General features: G+C 45.2%; 1 protein-coding gene across 2 annotated transcripts in view; it reads left to right on the forward strand.

The window, feature by feature from the left end:
* Hydin (Hydin, axonemal central pair apparatus protein) overlaps positions 1-20368 on the forward strand; it is a 345749-nt gene that overhangs the window by 176661 nt on the left and 148720 nt on the right. For both annotated transcript variants that reach the window (XM_087594210.1, NM_001427650.1), the window contains 3 exon segments: positions 1840-1983; positions 6073-6216; positions 13242-13555. In XM_087594210.1, the coding sequence (XP_087450336.1) occupies positions 1840-1983; positions 6073-6216; positions 13242-13555 (602 nt within the window).

Raw genomic sequence — 20368 nt, forward strand, 5'->3', positions numbered from 1 at the left:
GAGGGGAGTGTGTTCAAAGCTGGTTTTCTCCCACGCAAATCCCTGCTGTACCCTATCTGTGTCTTAGGAATGCCCCTTGGCAATCAAAGGATGACAAGGGATGTGGTTTCTCGAAGACTACACATGCAGCACTGGGTTACCATGGCAGCACTCATTGCTTTCAAGGTTCAGCTCTGCTCAGTTTTCCCTTTGTTTCTATAGCTACCATAACCCCAGCCTTAAAGGACCATCTAAAGCATGTCCTCATTACGCAGTCAATGCTAAGCAGCCAGCTAATCCCTGGTCAAAAAACATCCAGTTTTCATTCCAAGCAAATTTTCTTATTAACACTTAGCAATCTTTTTTTTTCCTGAAAATAGAATGCTTTCACAGATGTTCTGGGCCGCACATCCTTGATTTCTTCTCTTCCTTTCTTTCCTTCCTTTCTTTGTTTTTTGTTTATTTGTTTGGATGATTTGGTTTGGCTTTAGTTTGGTTTGTTCATTTGTTTGTTTTGCAACCTTGCCTGACTAATTGACACCCCATTTAAAATCATCCTGTTTGGGGTGACCGAAGAGATGGCTCGGTAGTTAAAAACACTGGCTGCTTTTGCAGAGGATCTGTGTTCAGTTCCCGATACCCATGTGGCCGCTCACAATCAGCTATATAATTCCAGTTCCAGAAAATCTGACGCCCTCTCCTGGCGTCTTCAGGCACCAGGCACATAAGTCATAAACGGATACACATACAGACAAAGCATTCATAGACATCTAATTTTGTGTAGATGAAATAGGCATGTTGCTTTCCAACAACGGACCTGCTACTGTTTTGTATACATCAGTTCCACACATCCAACCTAAACCCCTTAAGCATATTGGCACTGTGTATCTCTTTACAGTCCCTTGTGGTGTTTGGAAATCACCAAATACCTTTAAAAGAAAACTGAAATCACCCAGGAGTTTTTCCCACCCTAGAAACAGAGTCTCCGGATGAGATATGATGTTCTCTTAAGCCCCTCCTTAGGAAGCTTATGGGGAGACACTGAATTTTCTCTTTACAATAAGAAGCAATAAGAAATTGTCTTCTGGGGCTAGAGAGATGGCTCAGTGGCTAAGAGCACTGACTGCTCTTCCAGAGGTCCTGGGTTCAAATCCCAGCAACCATATGGCGGCTCACAACCATCTGTAATGGGATCTGATGCCTTCTAGCGGTGTGTCTGAAGACAGTGACAGTGAACTTATATAGAGTAAATAAATAAATCTTTAAAGACATTGTCTTCTGCAGATAATGTGAGTCATCTGGTCCCTTGGCCAGTTTCTTTAGGGTCACAGATTCCACCTTATTTCCTTTATATTATTTCTTCACAAAGTATTTTCAGGCAGAACATATCTTCCCGGCATAAAGGGAATAGAGGGAGCCTCTCCCTGGGGAGTCTTATCTGTTGCATCCCTTTTCTCATTATTTTGACTGAGAGGGTACCATGAGATAAACCCTTCAGCACACTATGGCTGTAAGGATGCACATAACACAAGCCCTAACCTTGAGACATGGTCTGTAGTAGAAGCATATTTTTAATGTAGTTATCAAGAGTAAGCATGGTTTTAAGAGGCTTTAAATCTGGCCCACCAGGGAACTAAATCCACCTGGAGCTTCAGTTAAAGCATCCCTAAATGGGCTTGCAAACAGCCCAATCCTGGGGGCTCAACAGTCCAATCTGTTCACGGCATATGTAGACTCTTTGGCCCGTCCTGTGTTATAAAGCTCTGGCCTTCTTGGACCCAAAGACATTATGATATTGTTAAGTCGATAAGTTTTCTGAAGGATGGCTGTTTCAAAACTGCTACTGTATGTTGTGTGCAGAAAGTCAAAGAAAAGCTGGTGTGCCAGGCCATCGTCGGAGCCCAGAAGGGGAAAAGCTTGTTGATGTCTGTGACCATCATCTGCGAGTTTATAGCTCCAGTGATCCAGCTATCCACCAGGCAGCTCATATATCGGCTGGAAAAGGTCAGCGGGGCTGGGCTAGGGAGGGCTGGGTGTTCTAGCCAGAGCCAACATGTTCGTGTTTCCATTTTAGAAGCCTAATTAGTTGGCGTCCTGTTAACACCCATCACCAAGATCAGGTTGTTTTTCTTCTCAAGCTTCAGAGGCCAGTAGACATTTAACTAAAAGTTCCAAATGTAAGCCTAGAATTCTCTGAAACGAAAATCCTGTCTCCATCATTGCCGGTGTATAAGACCAAAGGGAAGGGGTCTATCAGTGCAGAGCATGCATGAAGTGTGCGGATGCTCTACCATTTTGCTTTAAGTTGAGTAAACATCACTTCAGAGAAAGGGTTGGAATAGAATCAGCAACAATTATAATAATTAGAATTAATAACTACCACCTACTGATTACTATTGCTAGGCATCCATGCTCAATTCTCTACATCTCTCCAGGTGCTCTTCACAAGAGTCCCACCTCGATAGGCTCCATTGTGTATATCCTTGTGAAACCCATGAGGAAGCTACACAGCCCCTACGATTTCTACAGAATAAGTAACCAATGAGTAGATCGTCTGTCCTAGGCTGAAGGCTGCACTGGTGAACTAAGACACGGTCAAAAGCTGAGAGACTGGTTAAGGTGATGGACAGCACACAAGTCAGGGAATATCATTCTTTGAACCCCAGCAGTAACAGGTTAATGGACAGCTCCGGAGGTGTGGCCTTGGTTGTATGTGTGCTCATTCTGAGTTTACTTCCTCGAGCTGGTGCTCCAAGTTGAGATTGAAGTTAAGGTAGAAGTGACTCTGAGGACAAGGGAAGAGGAAAGTGCTCCAGACTGAGGCCTTCTGTTGGGGGAAAGGCCGAGGGAGCTATGAGAATTGAAAGGCAACCCCAGACCGAGAACATGCCAAGAACATCTGGTCACCCTGGAAAGGGGTTATACCAAGGATGGTGGGGGACTTTTAGAGATGGGGCAAAGGCCAGATATGTTTGGCATGCCCGCTAGACCTGTTCTGGACTTTGGGGTTCGTTCTGGGAAGCTGTTAAAGGACTTCAGAAAAGAAGACAAACATGGCCATGTTTATTCATTAGAATGTTGTCTGCTCAGCAGAACATTTATTTATTCAGACTCCTCACCTGCCAGACACTGTCTGGTGCTAGTAATTCAGCTGTGAGGATAGCTCTTCCCTGGTGAAGCCCATAGCCTACTGGGAAGGCCAAGCATTCACTAAGTCGTTGTCCCATGATCTCATGCTGTCATAGGAAACCATATGTGTGGCTATGCCTTACCCACCACAGGGTGGTCAGTTGGGCTCCTTTCCATCACCTCAAAGTTTGTAGGGGGGTCACTCAAGGCCATCGATGGTGGAAGTACATTCCATCGTGCTTGGTTCAATGAATGTGTTGAACACCCCACGGACAAGGCTCTATGTTAGGATATGAATAAAGTCCTAACATAGTCCTTACGAAGTCCAGGGCCTCAGGGAGACATACAAGTTCAATTCAAACCAAAGTTTCGAATGCCTATGATATATGAGGCACCTACAGTGTCTACAGAGGAGAAAAGATTCTGGCTTTGTCAGCTTGCAGACCTCGTGGGTGTTGAGGAGGTTAAGTAAGAGTCTGAGTGGCAGCAGAGCTAGCCGTGAGGCTAACAAACCCCACAACACACCAAACACGGTCAGGCTGTGAGGGTTCCTAGGAACTCTAACTGCTGTTTCCAGGCCCTTCGCTGTAATCAAAAAACATGTTTATCCATGGGCAAATAGCTGCCCTGAATTTTGTGGCCTCATATTTTCCCTGGAAACAATTATTCAGAGGAATTCAGCAAGGATTTATTGAAAGCTGTTCTGTGCACTATATGCTAAATATGCAGTCTAGTTTTCTTACTCAATTTTTCTAAGCCCATAAACACTGATAGCATATGCAGTCAGCATTCCCCTTCGTCTCCATGTCCTCCTGCCCTGTGGCAGAAGCAGGCTAACGAATTCCTGCTTCAATCTTTGTGCTTGGAGTTTATCACTAAATTAAAACACGCAAAATTCTGGACGTGGTAATAACTTCCCACTGGATTTAAAAAATGGATTGAGAGCCAATGAGGTAGATCATCGGGCAAAGGTACTAACCACCAAGCCTGATGATCTCCGTTCGAGCCCTTCAGGACCCACAGGGTCGAAGGACAAAACCAACTCCTGCAGGGTGTCCTCTGCTCTCTCTGCTGGTTATGTCTGCCCATCTTTCTTTCTCCCCGTGTTTCAGGAGCTTGAGTTCTCCTCCACCATGTTTTCCATCACTCATCCCCTGCCCATCATTAGAATTCATCAGTAATGATGAAAAAAACACAACATGCACAAGAGGCCTGTGAGGCTTGGGTACCCAGATTGAATTGTCCAGCATGCAAGCGTTCTGCCTGCTTGCTGTTGGCTCGGGGCAGTGTGTCCCATGTGGCACATTAGACTATAAAGATATCAACCCTGCCGATGGAAAGGGTTTCTCTCTTTCTTCCCACTCCATCAGCTCTGGGCCGTTTGTATCGTTCATACATTGTAGACACGAAGCAGCATCTCTGTGGGATTGAAAGAGCCAGCTGAATCTTTTGGTCTCCTTGCTTCACAAAGTTCCAGCAGCAGATTCTGCCCACTGCTATCTGGGGAGACAAACAGCCCAGAGAGAAGGGGTCATTTTAAAATAGATTGGCTTCTCTGGACCTTGGTTTCTTCTCATCACTAACCTCCAAATGGCCTCGTGCCAAAACCAACCAAGTGTGGCTTCCTCACTTCAGAGCCATCTGCAGTGACACAGCAGCCTTCAGGGAAGGTCACTACATGGACAGTCCTCTGTGAAGCCTGCTATTCAGTGGGCCTGAAAATGCTGCTTCCCCTTCCAGAAGCTGGTACTACACAGGGAGTCAGTGACTGTGTTCATTCTTAGAGGAAGAGGACGAAAGGCTGGCGTCATGTGACAAAGACTTCTCACATAACCTCGGCAGTACATGGGAGCAGGCGGAGTAACCACCAAAGCAGAAGCTTGAGCCCAAAGATACAGAGGCATCCAAGCTCACTCAGGGCCCCAGAAACCCAAGAACCACAGCGAGAGGAAGAGGGTGTTGGAAGAACAGCTGGAAGATGCCGTCAGATCAAAATATGAAAGTGGGGCTGGGGGCAATCAAACCAGAGTGAGGAGGAAATGCAAGTCAAAATGTGGAGACTTTTAAAGAGGAGTTATTATTGTTATTATTATTACTATTACTATTACTACTACTACTACTACTACTACTACTACTACTACTACTACTACTACTATTTACTCCAAAATTATCAGACTTCTTAGAGACTACAGATTGAGGCTCCCATTGATGATGCTAATGGACCCCCTTTTCAGATCACACAAAGATTAATGCAGCCCCCAACATCAGATGTGGAAACCCCATTCTGAGCCAAAACACCGTGCCCGAGGTCCATCCCAGCCCCTTCTCTGTTGAACAGTGCAGTCCAGCAGGTCTCAGAGCTACGCAGCTTCACCACCCCTCCCTTGGTTGGGGAAAATTTACAGGGAAGACCTATGAGTATTTGCCAATATACAGGACAAGCTTGTCTGCAAAAGTGAATATTTTAAGCATAAGGGGGAAAGCGCATAATTGTTTGTGATATCAATTCCTCGAGCCTTTCATTAAGATATCACAGATTTATTAGACTTTGTTCCATGGTGGCGTGGCAATGTGGCTAGTGAGAGTTTGCTCTAGTGGCTGTGTTTCCGTAGGGTTTGGGGAGGGGGTTGGCTTTTGGTTGGTTGGTTGGTTGTTTTGTTTTGTTTTGTTTTTAATTGAACAGCAAGAGCCTCTCGGAAGTCTCTGTTTTCTGGGTTATGTAAGCTCATGTTTCAAAATCCTAACCTACCTCCTTCTGCTCCATTTCTGTAAACCTCTACCCAGGGAAATAAACATCTCTGTGAAGTTGGGGCACTGTGTGTGTGTGTGTGTGTGTGTGTGTGTGTGTGTGTGTGTGTGTGCTTTGAGGTTTTTGGTCAGAACTAAAGAGACTTGTTACTCGGGGCTCACTGTACTTACTGTGACTTGGCTTTGTTTCTTCTTTTTCCCTCTCCTCTTGTCCAGAAGCCTAACATGGTCCTGGAGCCTGACTACCAGCCCCTGGTGATAAAGAACGTGACCACCCTGCCTGTGAGGATGCTGCTCTCCACCTCCGGGCCCTTCTTCATCTGTGAAACTGATAAATCCCTGCTGCCTGCAACTCCGAAGGTAACTTGGCAAGGGGCTTGTGTGAAAAGGAAGAGAATAAAAATATGTTGCTTAACTTTAGTCCAGAAAAAAAATACAAAATGACCCAGGAAACCAATAAGAAAAAAATACAGATAATTACAAATAATGATCAATACATTATTTCAAGTGTCAGTCAGTGGGAAGACTCATGCATGGTATAAGACCTTCCAGCCCAGTAAGACAGCCCATTATCTCCTGCCCATCATAACGAAGTTAATTTATACAAGGCGATGACTTCCTAAAGTTTCCCTGCTAGGGAAATCCCTTAAACAAGGAACTGGTCAAGTCCCGTCTCCCAGTGAATAAGCCCATCTTCAAACACTAACAAACTTGGTGCAAGCTGAGAGGAAAGGCTGTAGCCCACCCCTGCTGCAGATCGGAGGCAGAAAGCAGTGTCCTCTGAGTAGCTGGGTGCGACTGTTCCTGTGGTTCTTTGCTGGGCATGAGGATTACAGTAGAATAGATGACCACGGGCAGGTCATACTGCAGAGCTGTGGAAGAGGAGGGAGGGCTGAAGGAGAACCCAAGCCCACACACAATTTTAAGAGCTCAGCCTACCCATGGAGAAGTAGAAATGAGAGCAGGAACCCATCACCAGACCTCAGATGAGGGAGCCTGAGACTTAAGGAGATTTGCTAAAAGCAAATCAAGATGGACTCAGCAAGATGGACCTCTGAGGTGGGTGGGGACAGAGTACTTGGGAGATGGTCAGGCAGGCAGGGCCCACATGGTCTCCTTCAACCACGAGATAGGAAAGACCAGCTAAGATTCCTCAACATAGAGATATAGAGACATAGACAGAGAGACAGAGATAGCGAGAAGAGGTAAGCCCAAGTGAGACCGGGAGAAACTATACTACAGTGGGACTTAGCTGAGGAAAGCCAGTTCTGCAGACTGTAGCTCTCTAGAGCCTCAGAGGACAGCGATGTGACTCGGCTCTGAGGCACCACCACGATAAGGCACGCGTGCTCGAAGAAGAGATGGCATGTGACATCATAGAGCACAGAAGAACAGATGGATGGGAGGATGTGACGATTCAGACGTGAGTACCAGCCCCAGCCCCGCTGTCATTCTTCTTGTGATTGTAATGGGATAAAAGCAGAAACTACACCCCCCAATGAAGCCCATAGCAATAAATCAGTGGATGGCGGATAAATGTAACTGAATAATGAGATTTTTAATATGACTTAGATAGATGGAATGATGGTTTTTATAGTGAGCTGGGGGAGGGAAATGCTTACAAAAATCTGCATTCTAGACAATGTCGCCATGACGTGAAAAGCAAAGCTGTTATAACCAGTGGTGCCGGAGTGTCTCTGAGCTGAGAGGCACGAGTCGGAGGAGAATACTGAAGATGGGGGCTCCATATGCACCAGACCCCGCCCAGAAAACATGGACAAAACAAAAATAGTATCTTCTCCAGACGCATGGGCCAAAAGATTTGGGGAACGTCCCATGCTTCAAGTGGAGTCAGTGCCGTCATCCTGGAGGAAGCCCTCACCCACTTCCTCATTCCAGTACCCAAACTGCGACCAAAGCCTGCCCAACTCCCTGACAATAATTAGTTCCGTGGTTCCATGGTCGAGTTCACTGGCTACTATTGAAAAAGACCTGAGTTCAGTTCCCAGCACCAGTATGGGAGCTCATAACCACCGTAACTCCTGTTCCAGGGGACCTGATGCCATCTCTGGCCTTCATGAGTTCACACACACACACACACACACACACACACACACACACACACACACACAAATACATAGATATTTTTAAAATAATTTTATTCATGTAGCCTTAATAAAAATTCAAATTTGTTTTTTAAAGAATTATTTATTTTATGTATATGAACGAGTACCCTGTGGTTGTCCTCAGACACACCAGAAGAGGACCCCAAATCCCATATGGTTGTGAGCCACCATATGGTTGGTGGGAATTGAACTCAGGACCTCTGGTCTGGAAGAGCAGTCAGCGCTCTTAACTGCTGAGCCATTTCTCCAGCCCAAATTTGTTAAAAATAGAGAATTTCCACGAATAAACAAGAATATGAACCATAGCCCAATTGAAAGTCAGGAGGAGAGGACAAAGTTCACAGAAAGAAAATGACTCTTAGACACAAGAAAACAGGTTCTGTTTTGTTCATCCTGGAGAAAATAGAGACACACAGCATCATGGACTAAAACCATCAGACCAGCGAAGAGCAAACACTAGATAGCACTTAGCTTAGCCAGGGTGTGTGGATGTTGAACCGTGTACACTGGAAGGCAATATGCCAGCAGTGAACGAGACCTTAAATGGCAATGTCCTTTGACCTAGGGATTCCATGCCTGGGGATTTCTTCTACAGACCCAAGATACACAATGACACACACACAAGGTGCAAGGGTATTCACCCAACCACTGCTTATAAGAGCAAAAGCTTAGGTTCCAAGAACCTTGAGAGATTGAGTGAGTGAGTGATAACAGGATTATGAAACTATGATGCTTTAAAAAGGGGCACAGGCTGGAAAGATAGCTCAGTTGCTCTTCTAGAGGACTGGGGTTCAGTTCCCAGCACTTGCATCAGGTGGCTTATAACTGCCTTTAATTCCAGCTCTAGGAGATTTGACTCCTTCTCTGAGATATATTATATATATATACATATATATATATTTAAAATACGTATTTATATATACATTATTTAAAATGAAATATTTTCAAAAGGCAGATATTAGATGATCTTATAAAGAGAAAAGTGAAATGTAGACAAGTAGAAATAATGTGCCATCATATATAAAGAGTAAGCATGCACAAATGTGATTTTATATCTACATACATGTGGGATGTCTACAAAGATATATAAGATACTTGTAAAGCTAGCTATCTAATGTGAGGGAAACTGTGTAGGAGTGAAGATGACTAGAGGGACGAGCTGAGTTTCATTGTTCTAGTTCCTCTAATACAAGTGAAATCATTCTGAAAGTTTCTTTTAAAAGAAGGTCACTACTTGTCCTGAGACAAAATGATATAGTTTTTGCCACAATGAGACATATCCAATGAAGTCACAAGATTCATTTGTAAGAGTCTCTAAACAGAAAAGAACTATTAAAAGAAGGTTTTTGTTATACTGACCTCAGACTTCTCCACAATAACTTAGTGTTACCAGGGTTTTAATAGAAATTGTGATGCATAGCCAGCCATAATATCCTCTGAAAAGAAAAGTAGCAGAAAGATGCTCTCTGGATGCAAGCAATGATTGATCCTTAACATCCCCTTGTTTAAAAGAATCAAAAGAGGGGCTCAGGGACCAAAGACCACTGGAACGCTGTCCCAGAATGCTCAGTCCATCTAACAGAAACCGTGCAACTTTAGCCGATGGGATTTTTACATTGGATCATTTTAAACCATGGCTTTTAAAAAAGAATTCACATGGCCAGTAAAATTCAGGAAACAGGAGCTGGGGCTGTAGCAACGCATGAAGACTAGGGTTGGGTCCCCAGCACCCAAAGGGAAGGGGCAAGTAAAGGTGACCTGTGTTCCTCCACCTCCTCCCCCATCTCGACATCTCTCCATTCCCTCCCCACCGCCAAACCCTCCCACAGACCGTCATCTGTCTCTCCTGCAAATCCATGGCCTCTCTTTCTCATCAGCTGTTACTGCACATACATGTGCATTTGTATGTGCATATATATCCCCAAATATGACCCATTTAGTGTGCATGCCATCCTTGTCTAGACCACGTTTGGGCAGTCACGTTGGTGAGACTTTATGCATCAGCATCTGACATGGCTAGGAGACAGTCTCCCAGCAAAGTCCCTGATCCTCCGCCTTTTACAGTCTTTCTGCCCCCTCTTTTGCAATGTCCCACAGGTGCCTTCGGTGCAGAAGTATCTTGTAGGTTAGTGGTGGTTTTCTGCAGTAATCTATACCTTCTGCATTCAGAAGTTTCCTTGATGAGGTCCACCCCCTTTTTATAGTCAGACTTCAATAGAAACCCTTTAACATTTAGCCTTCCTTTTTATTGAGAAGAGATCATAATATTTATATACCACACACTATATCAATAATATATTATCACTTCTATTCACTCCACCCTCTTCAAATCAGGCATGGAGGGGGTACTATAATTATACCTGTTTTATAGATGTGGAAACTAAGCTTCTCCACCTTTCCAGGGTCACACAGCTAAGAACTAGGGAAACCAGATCCTGCAAATGCAAGACCCTGACTCCAGAGCCTTTCGTCTTGTGATTAAGTCCCTCCCTTACAAGGAGAAAGTTGCCTTCTGGTTTAAGATTTGTTTTTATTATTTTAATCATATATACACATATGTAATTTTTAATCACACACACACACGAGTGTGCTGGTGGACATGGACACCTGCAGAAGGTGTCAGATCCCCTGGAGCTGGGATTACCTGGTTATGTGCACTCAGCGTGGGTGCTGGATGCTTAGTCTGAATCCTCTGCAAGAGCAAGGACTATTCTCACCCACAGGCCATCTCGCCAGGCCCCGAGCTTCACTTTAACCGTCATGCCTATAACTAACATTTACCAAAAATGTTAGCTCTGAGAAAGAGCGTGGTGAATGAAGGATCTCTAATTTAATTTTCCTGCATTTCCATAAAAGTTTTAGACTTTGCAGATGCATCTAATTGCTACAAAGTCTTGCTTCTCATAACAATTTAAAATCGATCTTCAAAGACAGATTTGCAGACGCGTGAGGAGATGGATCTGCCTAAATTGTACCTAGGTGCATGTGTGCCAGATGTAGTGGCCATGGTTAGACAGCGAGGTGCTTCTGCTCTCTCTCCCTCTCCTCTCTTCCCCCAGCCCCCTCCATCCATCCCTCTTTCCCTCCACTCTCTCTGTGTCTCTGTGTCTCTTGTGTCTCACACATGTACCTCAACATACTCATGCATGAACACATGTACACTCACACATGTACACAAGCATATGCACAAATACACACACACACATGTTTGCAGCTATCGAGGTCTATGTGCTAATGGTCCAACAGTGTCTCTGAGCTGGATATTTTATAAGGATATGAGGTTTATTTGGGTTCACAGTTCTGCAGGTCGAGAGCATGGTGTCAGGACGCCATGCTGTTTCAACGAACGGCAGAGAGGCAAGCGAATATGTGTGGAAAAATAGCATGAGAGGCAGCCTCTCTTTGCAACGACTCACTCTTTTTTTTTATCTTTATTAACTTGAGTATTTCTTATTTACATTTCAATTGTTATTCCCCATCCCGGTTTCCAGGCCAACATCCCCCTCCCCTTCTAATTGGCTTCCCCTCCCCATCCTCCCCCCATTACCACCCTCCCCCCATCAATTATGTTCACTGGGGGTTCAGCCTTGGCAGGACCAAGGACTTCCCCTTCCACTGGTGCCCTTACTAGGCTATTCATTGCTACCTATGAGGTCAGAGTCCAGGGTCAGTCCATGTATAGTCTTTGGGTAGTGGCTTAGTCCCTGGAAGCTCTGGTTGGTTGGCATTGTTGTTCATATGGGGTCTCGAGCCCCTTCAAGCTCTTCCAGTCCTTTCTCTAATTCCTTCAATGGGGGTCTTGTTCTCAGTTCAGTGGATTGCTGCTGGCATTCGCCCATGTATTTGCTGTATTCTGGCTGTGTCTCTCAGGAGAGATCTACATCTGGTTCCTGTGGGCCTGCACTTCTTTGTTTCATCCATCTTATCTAGTTTGGTGGCTGTATATATGTATGGGCCACATGTGGGGCAGGCTCCAAATGGGTGTTCCTTCAGCCTCTGTTCTAAACTTTGCCTCCCTATTCCCTGCCAAGGGTATTCTTGTTCCCCTTTTAAAGAAGGAGTGAAGCATTCGCATTTTGGTCATCCTTCTTGAGTTTCATGTGTTCTATGCATCTAGGGTAATTCAAGCATTTGAGCTAATAGCCACTTACCAATGAGTGCATACCATGTGTGTTTTTCTGTGATTGGGTTACCTCACTCAGGATGATATTTTCCAGTTCCATCCATTTGCCTATGAATTTCATAGTCATTATTTTTGATAGCTGAGTAATATTCCATTGTGTAGATGTACAACATTTTCTGTATCCATTCCTCTGTTGAAGGGCATCTGGGTTCTTTCCAGCTTCTGGCTATTATAAATAAGGCTGCTATGAACATAGTGGAGCATGTGTCTTTGTTATATGTTGGGGAATCTTTTGGGTATATGCCCAAGAGAGGTATAGTTGGGTCCTCAGGTAGTTCAATGTCCAATTTTCTGAGGAACCTCCAGAACTGATTTCCAGAATGGTTGTACCAGTCTGCAATCCCACCAACAATGGAGAAGTGTTCCTCTTTCTCCACATCCTCGCCAGCATTTGCTGTCACCTGAGTTTTTGATCTTAGCTATTCTTGCTGGTGTGAGGTCAAATCTCAAGGTTGTTTTGATTTGCATTTCCCTTATCACTAAAGATGTTGAACATTTCTTTAGGTGTTTCTCAGCCATTCGGCATTCCTCAGCTGTGAATTCTTTGTTTAGCTCTGAACCCCATTTTTTAATAGGGTTATTTGTCTCCCTGTGGTCTAACTTCTTGAATTCTTTGTATATTTTGGGTATAAGCATCTCCTCAAAGAGCTCACTCCTAGACTCTATCCCCAATAATCATCAGATCTCAGCAAGAGTTTGAGAGAAAAAGAAAGTTTTAGCCCAACCAACAGCTGCTAATTATTCAACACTGTGTGTTTTTTAAAACACATGGATGAATATATTTGTGTGTAAAGTTGTAGATGCACATAATTTTGACTCTCCTGGGTATCACACCAGACTTTCAAAGTGCAAAAGTTAGCAACTGGGAGCTGGAGAGATGGCTTAGCGGTTGAGAGCACTGACTGCTCTTCCAGAGGTCCTGAGTTCAAATCCCAGAAACCACATGGTGGCTCACAACCATCTGTAATGGGATCTGATGCCCTCTTCTGGTGTGTCTGAAGGCAGCAACAGTGTATTCATATACATAAAATAAATAAAATAAAATGTTGGTAACTTCAAATTATCTTGTTTAATAGCCCATAAAACTGGAGGTTGATGAGGAGAAAAACTTCCTGGTCAAGTTTGATCCGTCCTACAGACACGACCTGAACAACTGGGTTGCAGAAGAGGTTCTATCCATTAAGTACACGGAACACCCTCAGGTGGACAACCTGAGCTTGCGTGGAGAAGTGCATTACCCCAACCTCTGTTTTGAGGTGATGGAGGTGGATTTCGGCTGCATCCTGAATGATACCGAGGTCATTCGCTACATCATGATCACCAATTGCAGCCCCTTGGTTGTGAAATTCCGCTGGTTCTTCCTGGTGGACGATGAGGAAAATCAGATCAGGTACGCCCCGCCCCACCACGCCACGCCACGCCACGCCCCGCCACGCCCCCCACCCCTGACCATCCCCGGGAAGCCCCATAGACCTGTGCTGATCACTTAGTTCCTTTATAGCTTTCCTCTGGGTTAACTGTCCTCTTTGCAGTAGCCTTTCATGAGTGTCTTCAGTCTCATAAGTCATCCCTGACTGGAAAGAACAAAATCTAAAACTCAAATTTCCAAACAGGAGAGTGAACCTATTTTTGAAAACCCCATCACCCCCAAAGGTGAGAAGGATTATTCAAACGTTTACTTCCGGTTGGAATCTAGTGGTTAGCTCACTAAAATTCATCAGCAAAAATGAAGTCATTATGGGTTTTAGCTGATCATTTCACCGCGATGCTCTGTAGCGGACTTCAAGAACATTGCGTTTCTTACCTAACTGAAACCTTATGCCTGTTGGTACCCACTCTCCGCTCCCCAAACTTAGGCAACCACCATTTCCACTCTTTGATTTATGAATGTAATTATTTTTGATAAGGCATAGGATGATCTTTTATTTAAAAAAATTGATAGCATTGATAAGATAGAGAGAAACTAGAACTCTGAGCACAGGTGACAGAAAGTCAAAATGACTTCGTCATTGTGCAAATCATATAGAGGCTCCTGAAGGAAGTTAAAAACCAGCTCCGGGTTTCGGCTGAGTGATAAAACACCCCGTCCCCGAGTTCTCCCTGTGTCGTCACATATTGCAGAACTCTCCGTGCATAAAAGCCGACTGATAGTCATCTCTGCTGTATGTAAATGTTCATCTGGAGTGTTTGAAAATCTTATTTTCTGGGAACAGTGCTATGAGGCTCAGCTCTCTCTGAGATCTTTATTTTAGTCTATTGTGCGAAGATCCAAGAGTGAGGTCGCAGCATCAAAGAGTGGTTTGATTGATACATTTATTTTTACTGCTGGGGATGGAACCCAAATTTTCATCTGTGCTATACAAGTGTTTTAGCATAGAGCTGCTTCCCTAGGCCTTTTTTTTGTTTTTGTTTCTGTTTCGTTTTGCTTTGCTTTGCTTTAATTTACAAAGGCTCCGCACTCAGCTCCATAGGAGCTGCCCCATGGTGTGCCCTGGCAAAAAAAGCACTCAGTCTTCGGAATAGCAGCCATACCAACCAATGGCTGTGAGGGGCTCTCTCACTGCGGCTCTGATTTACATTTCTAGGATGATTGATGGTGTGGAAGGCTGTGGACACAACTGCTAGCTATATATACATTTTCATAGAGATGTCTTTTCAGATCCTTAGCCCGTCTTTAAATGGGCCGTTAGCTTTGCGCCTTGGAGATTTGGATTAGCTGTTGAATTGCAGGAGTTGCTTATCTGCTGTGGAAATTAAATTGGCCCCTGGTCAGTTGTGTAGCCCATGAGCTCCCGCCCTGCCCGGAAGTGGGCTTTTCAACCGTTCACCTTCTCCTGTGCTCTGCAGAGCCTTTTCAGTCAGGAACAGTCCTGTTTATGTCTGTTTTAGTTTCACTGGCTACTGAGTCTTCTGTGTGCATGCATGTTCATGTGTCCACAGGTGTACGTGTGCATGTGTATGTGTGTGAGTGTGTACGGGTATTTTCAGGTGCTCATACATATGTATATGAACATCTGTGCATTTGCATATGGAAGCCAGAGGACAACCTTGAGTGCTATTCTTCAGGCCCCACCCACCATGGTTTTTAGAATTAGTTTGTAATGTTTTAAATTAGCTTACAAGGAAAGGGGGATTATATTATAATCTCAAAAAAGTATCAGCAATGGATAAATGTGTGAAATATGAGATTATATGACATTTAAATCCAAAAGAGTTTGCTTCCAATAGGTTTCCAGATGGCGATTCCTTACATACTTCGTCTTGATTGGCTCCTCTTCTTCCTTACTCCTGCCCCCCAGTCTCCCTGCCTTTCCCCCGTTGTACCCCTCTCCCACCTCCACTCTGCACTTTTGGCCTTCCCCACCTCCCTCCCTTTCAGCCTCTCTCCACTCCACTCCCACTCATCCCTTTCCAGTTCCCCTTTCCTAAACCTGCATTTTCTCCCACCTGGATATTCATATTTGTTAGAACGAGGCTCAGATCCACAAATCAGAGGGAGAATTCAGTGTTGTTTGTCTTTCTGAGCCTGGGTTATCTTGCTTAAAATCGCGTTTTTCAGTCTTGTCCATTTCCTTACAGATTTCATCCTTCCATTTCTCTTTATAGTTGAATAAAATTCCATGTGTGCATGCGTGCCTGCGTGCATGCAAGTGTGTGTATGTATATGTGTACATGGGTGTGCATATGTATGTATATATGTGTGTGCAAACGTGTGTTCATGCATGTGCATATGTGTATGTACGTATACATGCATGTGTGTGCACATGTGTGTACATATGCGTGTGTGTTCTAAATGTTCGTTATCCATTCATCTGTTAGTGGGCATCAATGGTTGTGTCCTTGCTGCTAAACTCTGAACTTTTCCTAATAAGCATTTCAAACCCAACATACGGAGTAAGCACTGAGTGTAGAAGCCCAGTGAGCTTCATACGGCTTGTTCTGAATATTCGAATGGGTTTCTGCTCTGGTCCATATCTTTATGTCTGGACATGTACAGAGTTAGGAAATAGTAGAAGATGATGAGGACCCCATTTCTAGCCCGGGAGCAGCACTGATGGAGTAATGTATACTTCCTTCCTGCATGTTTTGACAGCTGTGGATGGGGCACAGCCACTGTAGCTGACGAGACCTCTTATTATGTCCTTAGTGGCTTGTCACTGCTTCCAGTACACAATCCCCATCTTATACATGACAGCAGCCCTTTTCTTGCCTGTGCTTGTTACCATGGTAACAATGGCTTACTCTGGATGGCTTCTGTAGACATCTAGCAATGACCCAGTGTCTCATTGAAGCTGGCAGCCAGTCCTGGGCCTGAGCCTTGGAGCCTGCTCATTAAATGCCGTGGACTGTTTGGGTCTAGAATAAAATTCTGTAGATGAACATTTTAACTAATTATGAGAAGAATCAGCCAACCTGACCTAATGCACTCTATGCACCCGATTTTGTGAAATTATTCTGATGTAGCACAGCTAAACGAGCTTCTTCCGTCCAGGAGCAAGGGCACGCCTTGTTTATTTTTCATTTTTTGAGAGGCCATTTCCATAATTAAAATAATGACATTTTGAAAATGTACTTGGCCAGTGCTGAATGCGATACATTTAATTTTTCATTGGTTCAAGCATATATTTAGCCATTTTCTTTCTTTCTTCAGTATCTCCCTGTCTCGTTATATAGAGAATCTTTACTTCATTTGGTCATTCATTCAGAGGGTGGATAAGTAATTCAGATGTGACATCAGGGATGTGAACGAGAACAAGACCCGACCCAACCCTCCCCGGAAGCTAGTTAGGAAAGCAGATGTGGAAACCCTGGAAGACACACTGTAATGACAGGGTCTGGGGAAGGAGGTGACCATGCCCTGCAGTGTCACGGTCACATGTCCCAGAGCAGAAGCAGGGGAGCCTTCTGAATCACAGGCACTGGGCATGGGGGTGAGCTGGACTTGTAAGTCACAGAGACCGGGACCTTGAGCAGAACTCAAAAGGCAGTACAAGAATCAATCAGTGTAGCCCTAGCCTGGCATCTGCTCGCCATCAAGGATTGACCTCATTCACAGATCAGCTTTTCTCCCAGTCTCCGAATGGCTACCAGGATTTCTGGGACAATGCTCTTCCAGACTCTCATTCCCTGGGGAAGATTCACTCCAATCAGACCGATTTAGTCACAGTTCCTGTTTCCTCTCCCAGCCAGGAAGATGATGTGCTTGTCTTGTCATTACTGTCCTGGCCGCATACTTTGCACCAAGAGCTGCTGGTCCTGACTTGTGCTCCACTGGGGCTGAGGCAGCTGAGAATAGGGAAGATCTTGAAAAACAAAACTGGCCTAGGCAGAGGATAGCTTCAGAGAAGAGGCTAAGGGTGGAGCGGCAGCATGGCGAGAGCTTGACCTTCCATGAATGGGAAGAAATAACAGAGGACCCATCTGCACAGACGGACCGGCAGTTGTGTGTAACAGCCCAGTCTAGGGCAATGAGATGTGTGTCATCATCAAGAGAAGGACAGAGTCAGAGGTGTTCAGATCGATAACCTGATAACAGTTGCTGGTCACTCTTTCCAAATCCCCCTGCTGGTCTTCCCGCCCCTCTACCCTTCCTTCTCAGCTCTGCCAGAAACACTCCCTCTTCTCAGTGACTGAGCCTCCTAATAGCTTCAGCCCTCCTCTGCTGCTGAGACTCTGGCCCCTCTACCACAGCTCTAAGTTCACTGAACTCTCGATGTCTTCTCTTGGCTGTCTCCCAAGTGATTCGTGGCCAACATACCACTTGGCAATTCTTGTCCCTCCATTTCTTCCTTCCTTGCCCTCCCTCTCCTCCAGGGCTATTGTCCCAGCGAGTGACATCACCATTCCCCAGGACAGACCAGAATCCTCCTTCATCCAAACGCCACCCGCTACATCACATCCACCTGCTGTACCTTATAAAAACCTCTTGTTCATCCTCACTGCTCTAACTATTTTGTTCACCATCACCTGTGAGGTGGGTGGTTGTGGCAGCCCTTCCTGGATCCTCTGCTTCCACACGTGCACCACAGTCTCGTTTCTGCTCAGGGTCCTAGTAAAGAGCGTGCGTCTCCCCTGGCTTACGTCTGTAATGACTCAGATTACCCATGCTCTTGAGAATCAAGTATGAGATACTTGATTCAGTGATCCTGGGCCCAGGCTGGTCCCTGCATTTCCTCCTAGTTGGTTTCCTCTCAATATACACCACAATGGCGTCTTCTGTTTCTTTAATGTACTGGCTTCTGCCCCATCCAGAACTGTTCCTGTATAACTGTCTCCTCTCTGCTGAAAGTTCTTCCCCACTCTCTCCTAGCTTTCTTCTGGTCAATCCTCAAGTCTTCTCTCCCGTGTTCTCCCTCAGAACAGTCTCGTCTGAGGCTCCTGCCCAGGGCAGAGTCCATGCTGTGAGCCCTGGTACCTTGACTCTCTCAGTGTACGTCACGCAGCGTCCATCCTTCCAGTTGGCTCTAATCCCCATGAGGCTGGTCAGAGCATCCTCCCTGTTATCTCTGGAGACTCAGCTAGTCGCCATCCCTCCTGGTCACCTTGGTGAGAGGAAGATGGTTTCTCATAACTTGTTTAAGAATCTCTTCTGTCAGCTTCCTGGCACCCACCAAATAGAAAAGCTCATGGCATAAATGTCACACACAACAGAACCCAAAATGCCACCTGCCCTCCAGAAAGTCTCTGTGCACACCACCAGAAAAACAGAAAAACACTGGTTAAAGGTCATTTTATCAGACATATCCGTGCTAACCTTTCCTTTCCAGTCAGAATTCTTCAGAGGTTTGTGGCTAGTGAGAGAAATGAAAGCACAAATATAGGCCTTCTTTTGTGTGTCTGTGTCCTGTATAAACAGGTATGAAAGTCCCTAGATGCCCGGTGGGTATGTAGAGTGTGTGTGCAGACATGTACAGGTGTGTGTGTGTGTGTGTGTGTGTGTGTGTGTGTGTGTGCGTGTGTGCGTGAGTGCGTGATTTTATAAGTAATTCTTACTCATTTAAAATATCTCTCTTATTTGAGAATACATTTCCTTCTAAGTTAGCCCCCATGTTACACATAAAAACAAAGTCAAAAGGGTTTGGTGAGAGAGCTCAGGGCAGGAGAAAGCGCTTGCCAAGCAAGCCTGATGATCTCCAGGTGACACAGTGCCAGGAGGGAACCAAGTCCTGAAAGTTGTCCTCTGACCTCCACATTCACGTTCATGTGCATCTGTGCTTGTGCACATACCTCTGTCACTGCCACCCGCCTCCGCCATCACTGCTGCCTCTGCCACTACTGCAGCCACTGATGCCACCACCACCAATGATCATGGGTGACATTGCTTAAAAACAAAAAATAACAAATAAGCAAAGTGGAGAAGTAAGTTCTCAGAATCAGGAAATACCAGTCACTGGCTGATTCCATGACAGTAATCTCGATTGCCTGCGGATAATGATAGCCCATCACATATGCATATAACAATATGTATGTGTCCATCACATATATGCCTATAACAAGGGTATTTGTAAAGGGGCTGTGGCCTGCCACCATCGTTGTCCCCGTGGGGATGAGTCTTCCATTGGGTGTGTCCCTAAAGCCTATCTGAACAGCTCGACAAGAACAAATGCTTCAGCAGGGCACACAATGGGCAGAGGAAATGTCTGCCCTTGACTCGTCCTTTGCTTTTAAGAAACCAGACTAGAGATGCAGACGCCAGCGGGTCATAACAGGGTACAGCTCAACCCAGCCTCACAGCTACACGGCTGAGCCAGCGCTAAGACTCAGAACAAGGGGCCTGAGTAGTCTCCACAGACCACTTGGGCTTTTCATTTCCAAACTAGATTACAAATAAATCAAACATGAGAGCCTGGGGGAACCAAGTGCCGCTGGAACCGAGCACATTGTCTTCCCGTTCAGTTGTTGGGGTGAACGCCACTCACTCAGCGTAATTGGGAAAGGAGTGGGAACTCCACAGTGAGGGGGAGTAGAGAGGTACTCTGGTCTTCTGTCTTCATCATCCATTTCCTTTGCTTGAAAAATAGGACTTTTCTAAGATGTACTAAATTCATGGTGTTTGGGGTCCTGAGATATAGAGCCAAACAAAGACAACTGGGGTCCAGGCTCCATCCATCTTTTTTTTTCAGAGCTGGGGACCGAACCCAGGGCCTTGCGCTTGCTAGGCAAGTGCTCTGCCACTGAGCTAAATCCCCAACCCCCTCCATCC

The sequence above is a fragment of the Rattus norvegicus genome, chromosome 19 (genome assembly GCF_021556685.1).
Source record: "Rattus norvegicus strain SHRSP/BbbUtx chromosome 19, alternate assembly SHRSP_T2T, whole genome shotgun sequence".
NCBI lineage: Eukaryota > Metazoa > Chordata > Mammalia > Rodentia > Muridae > Rattus > Rattus norvegicus.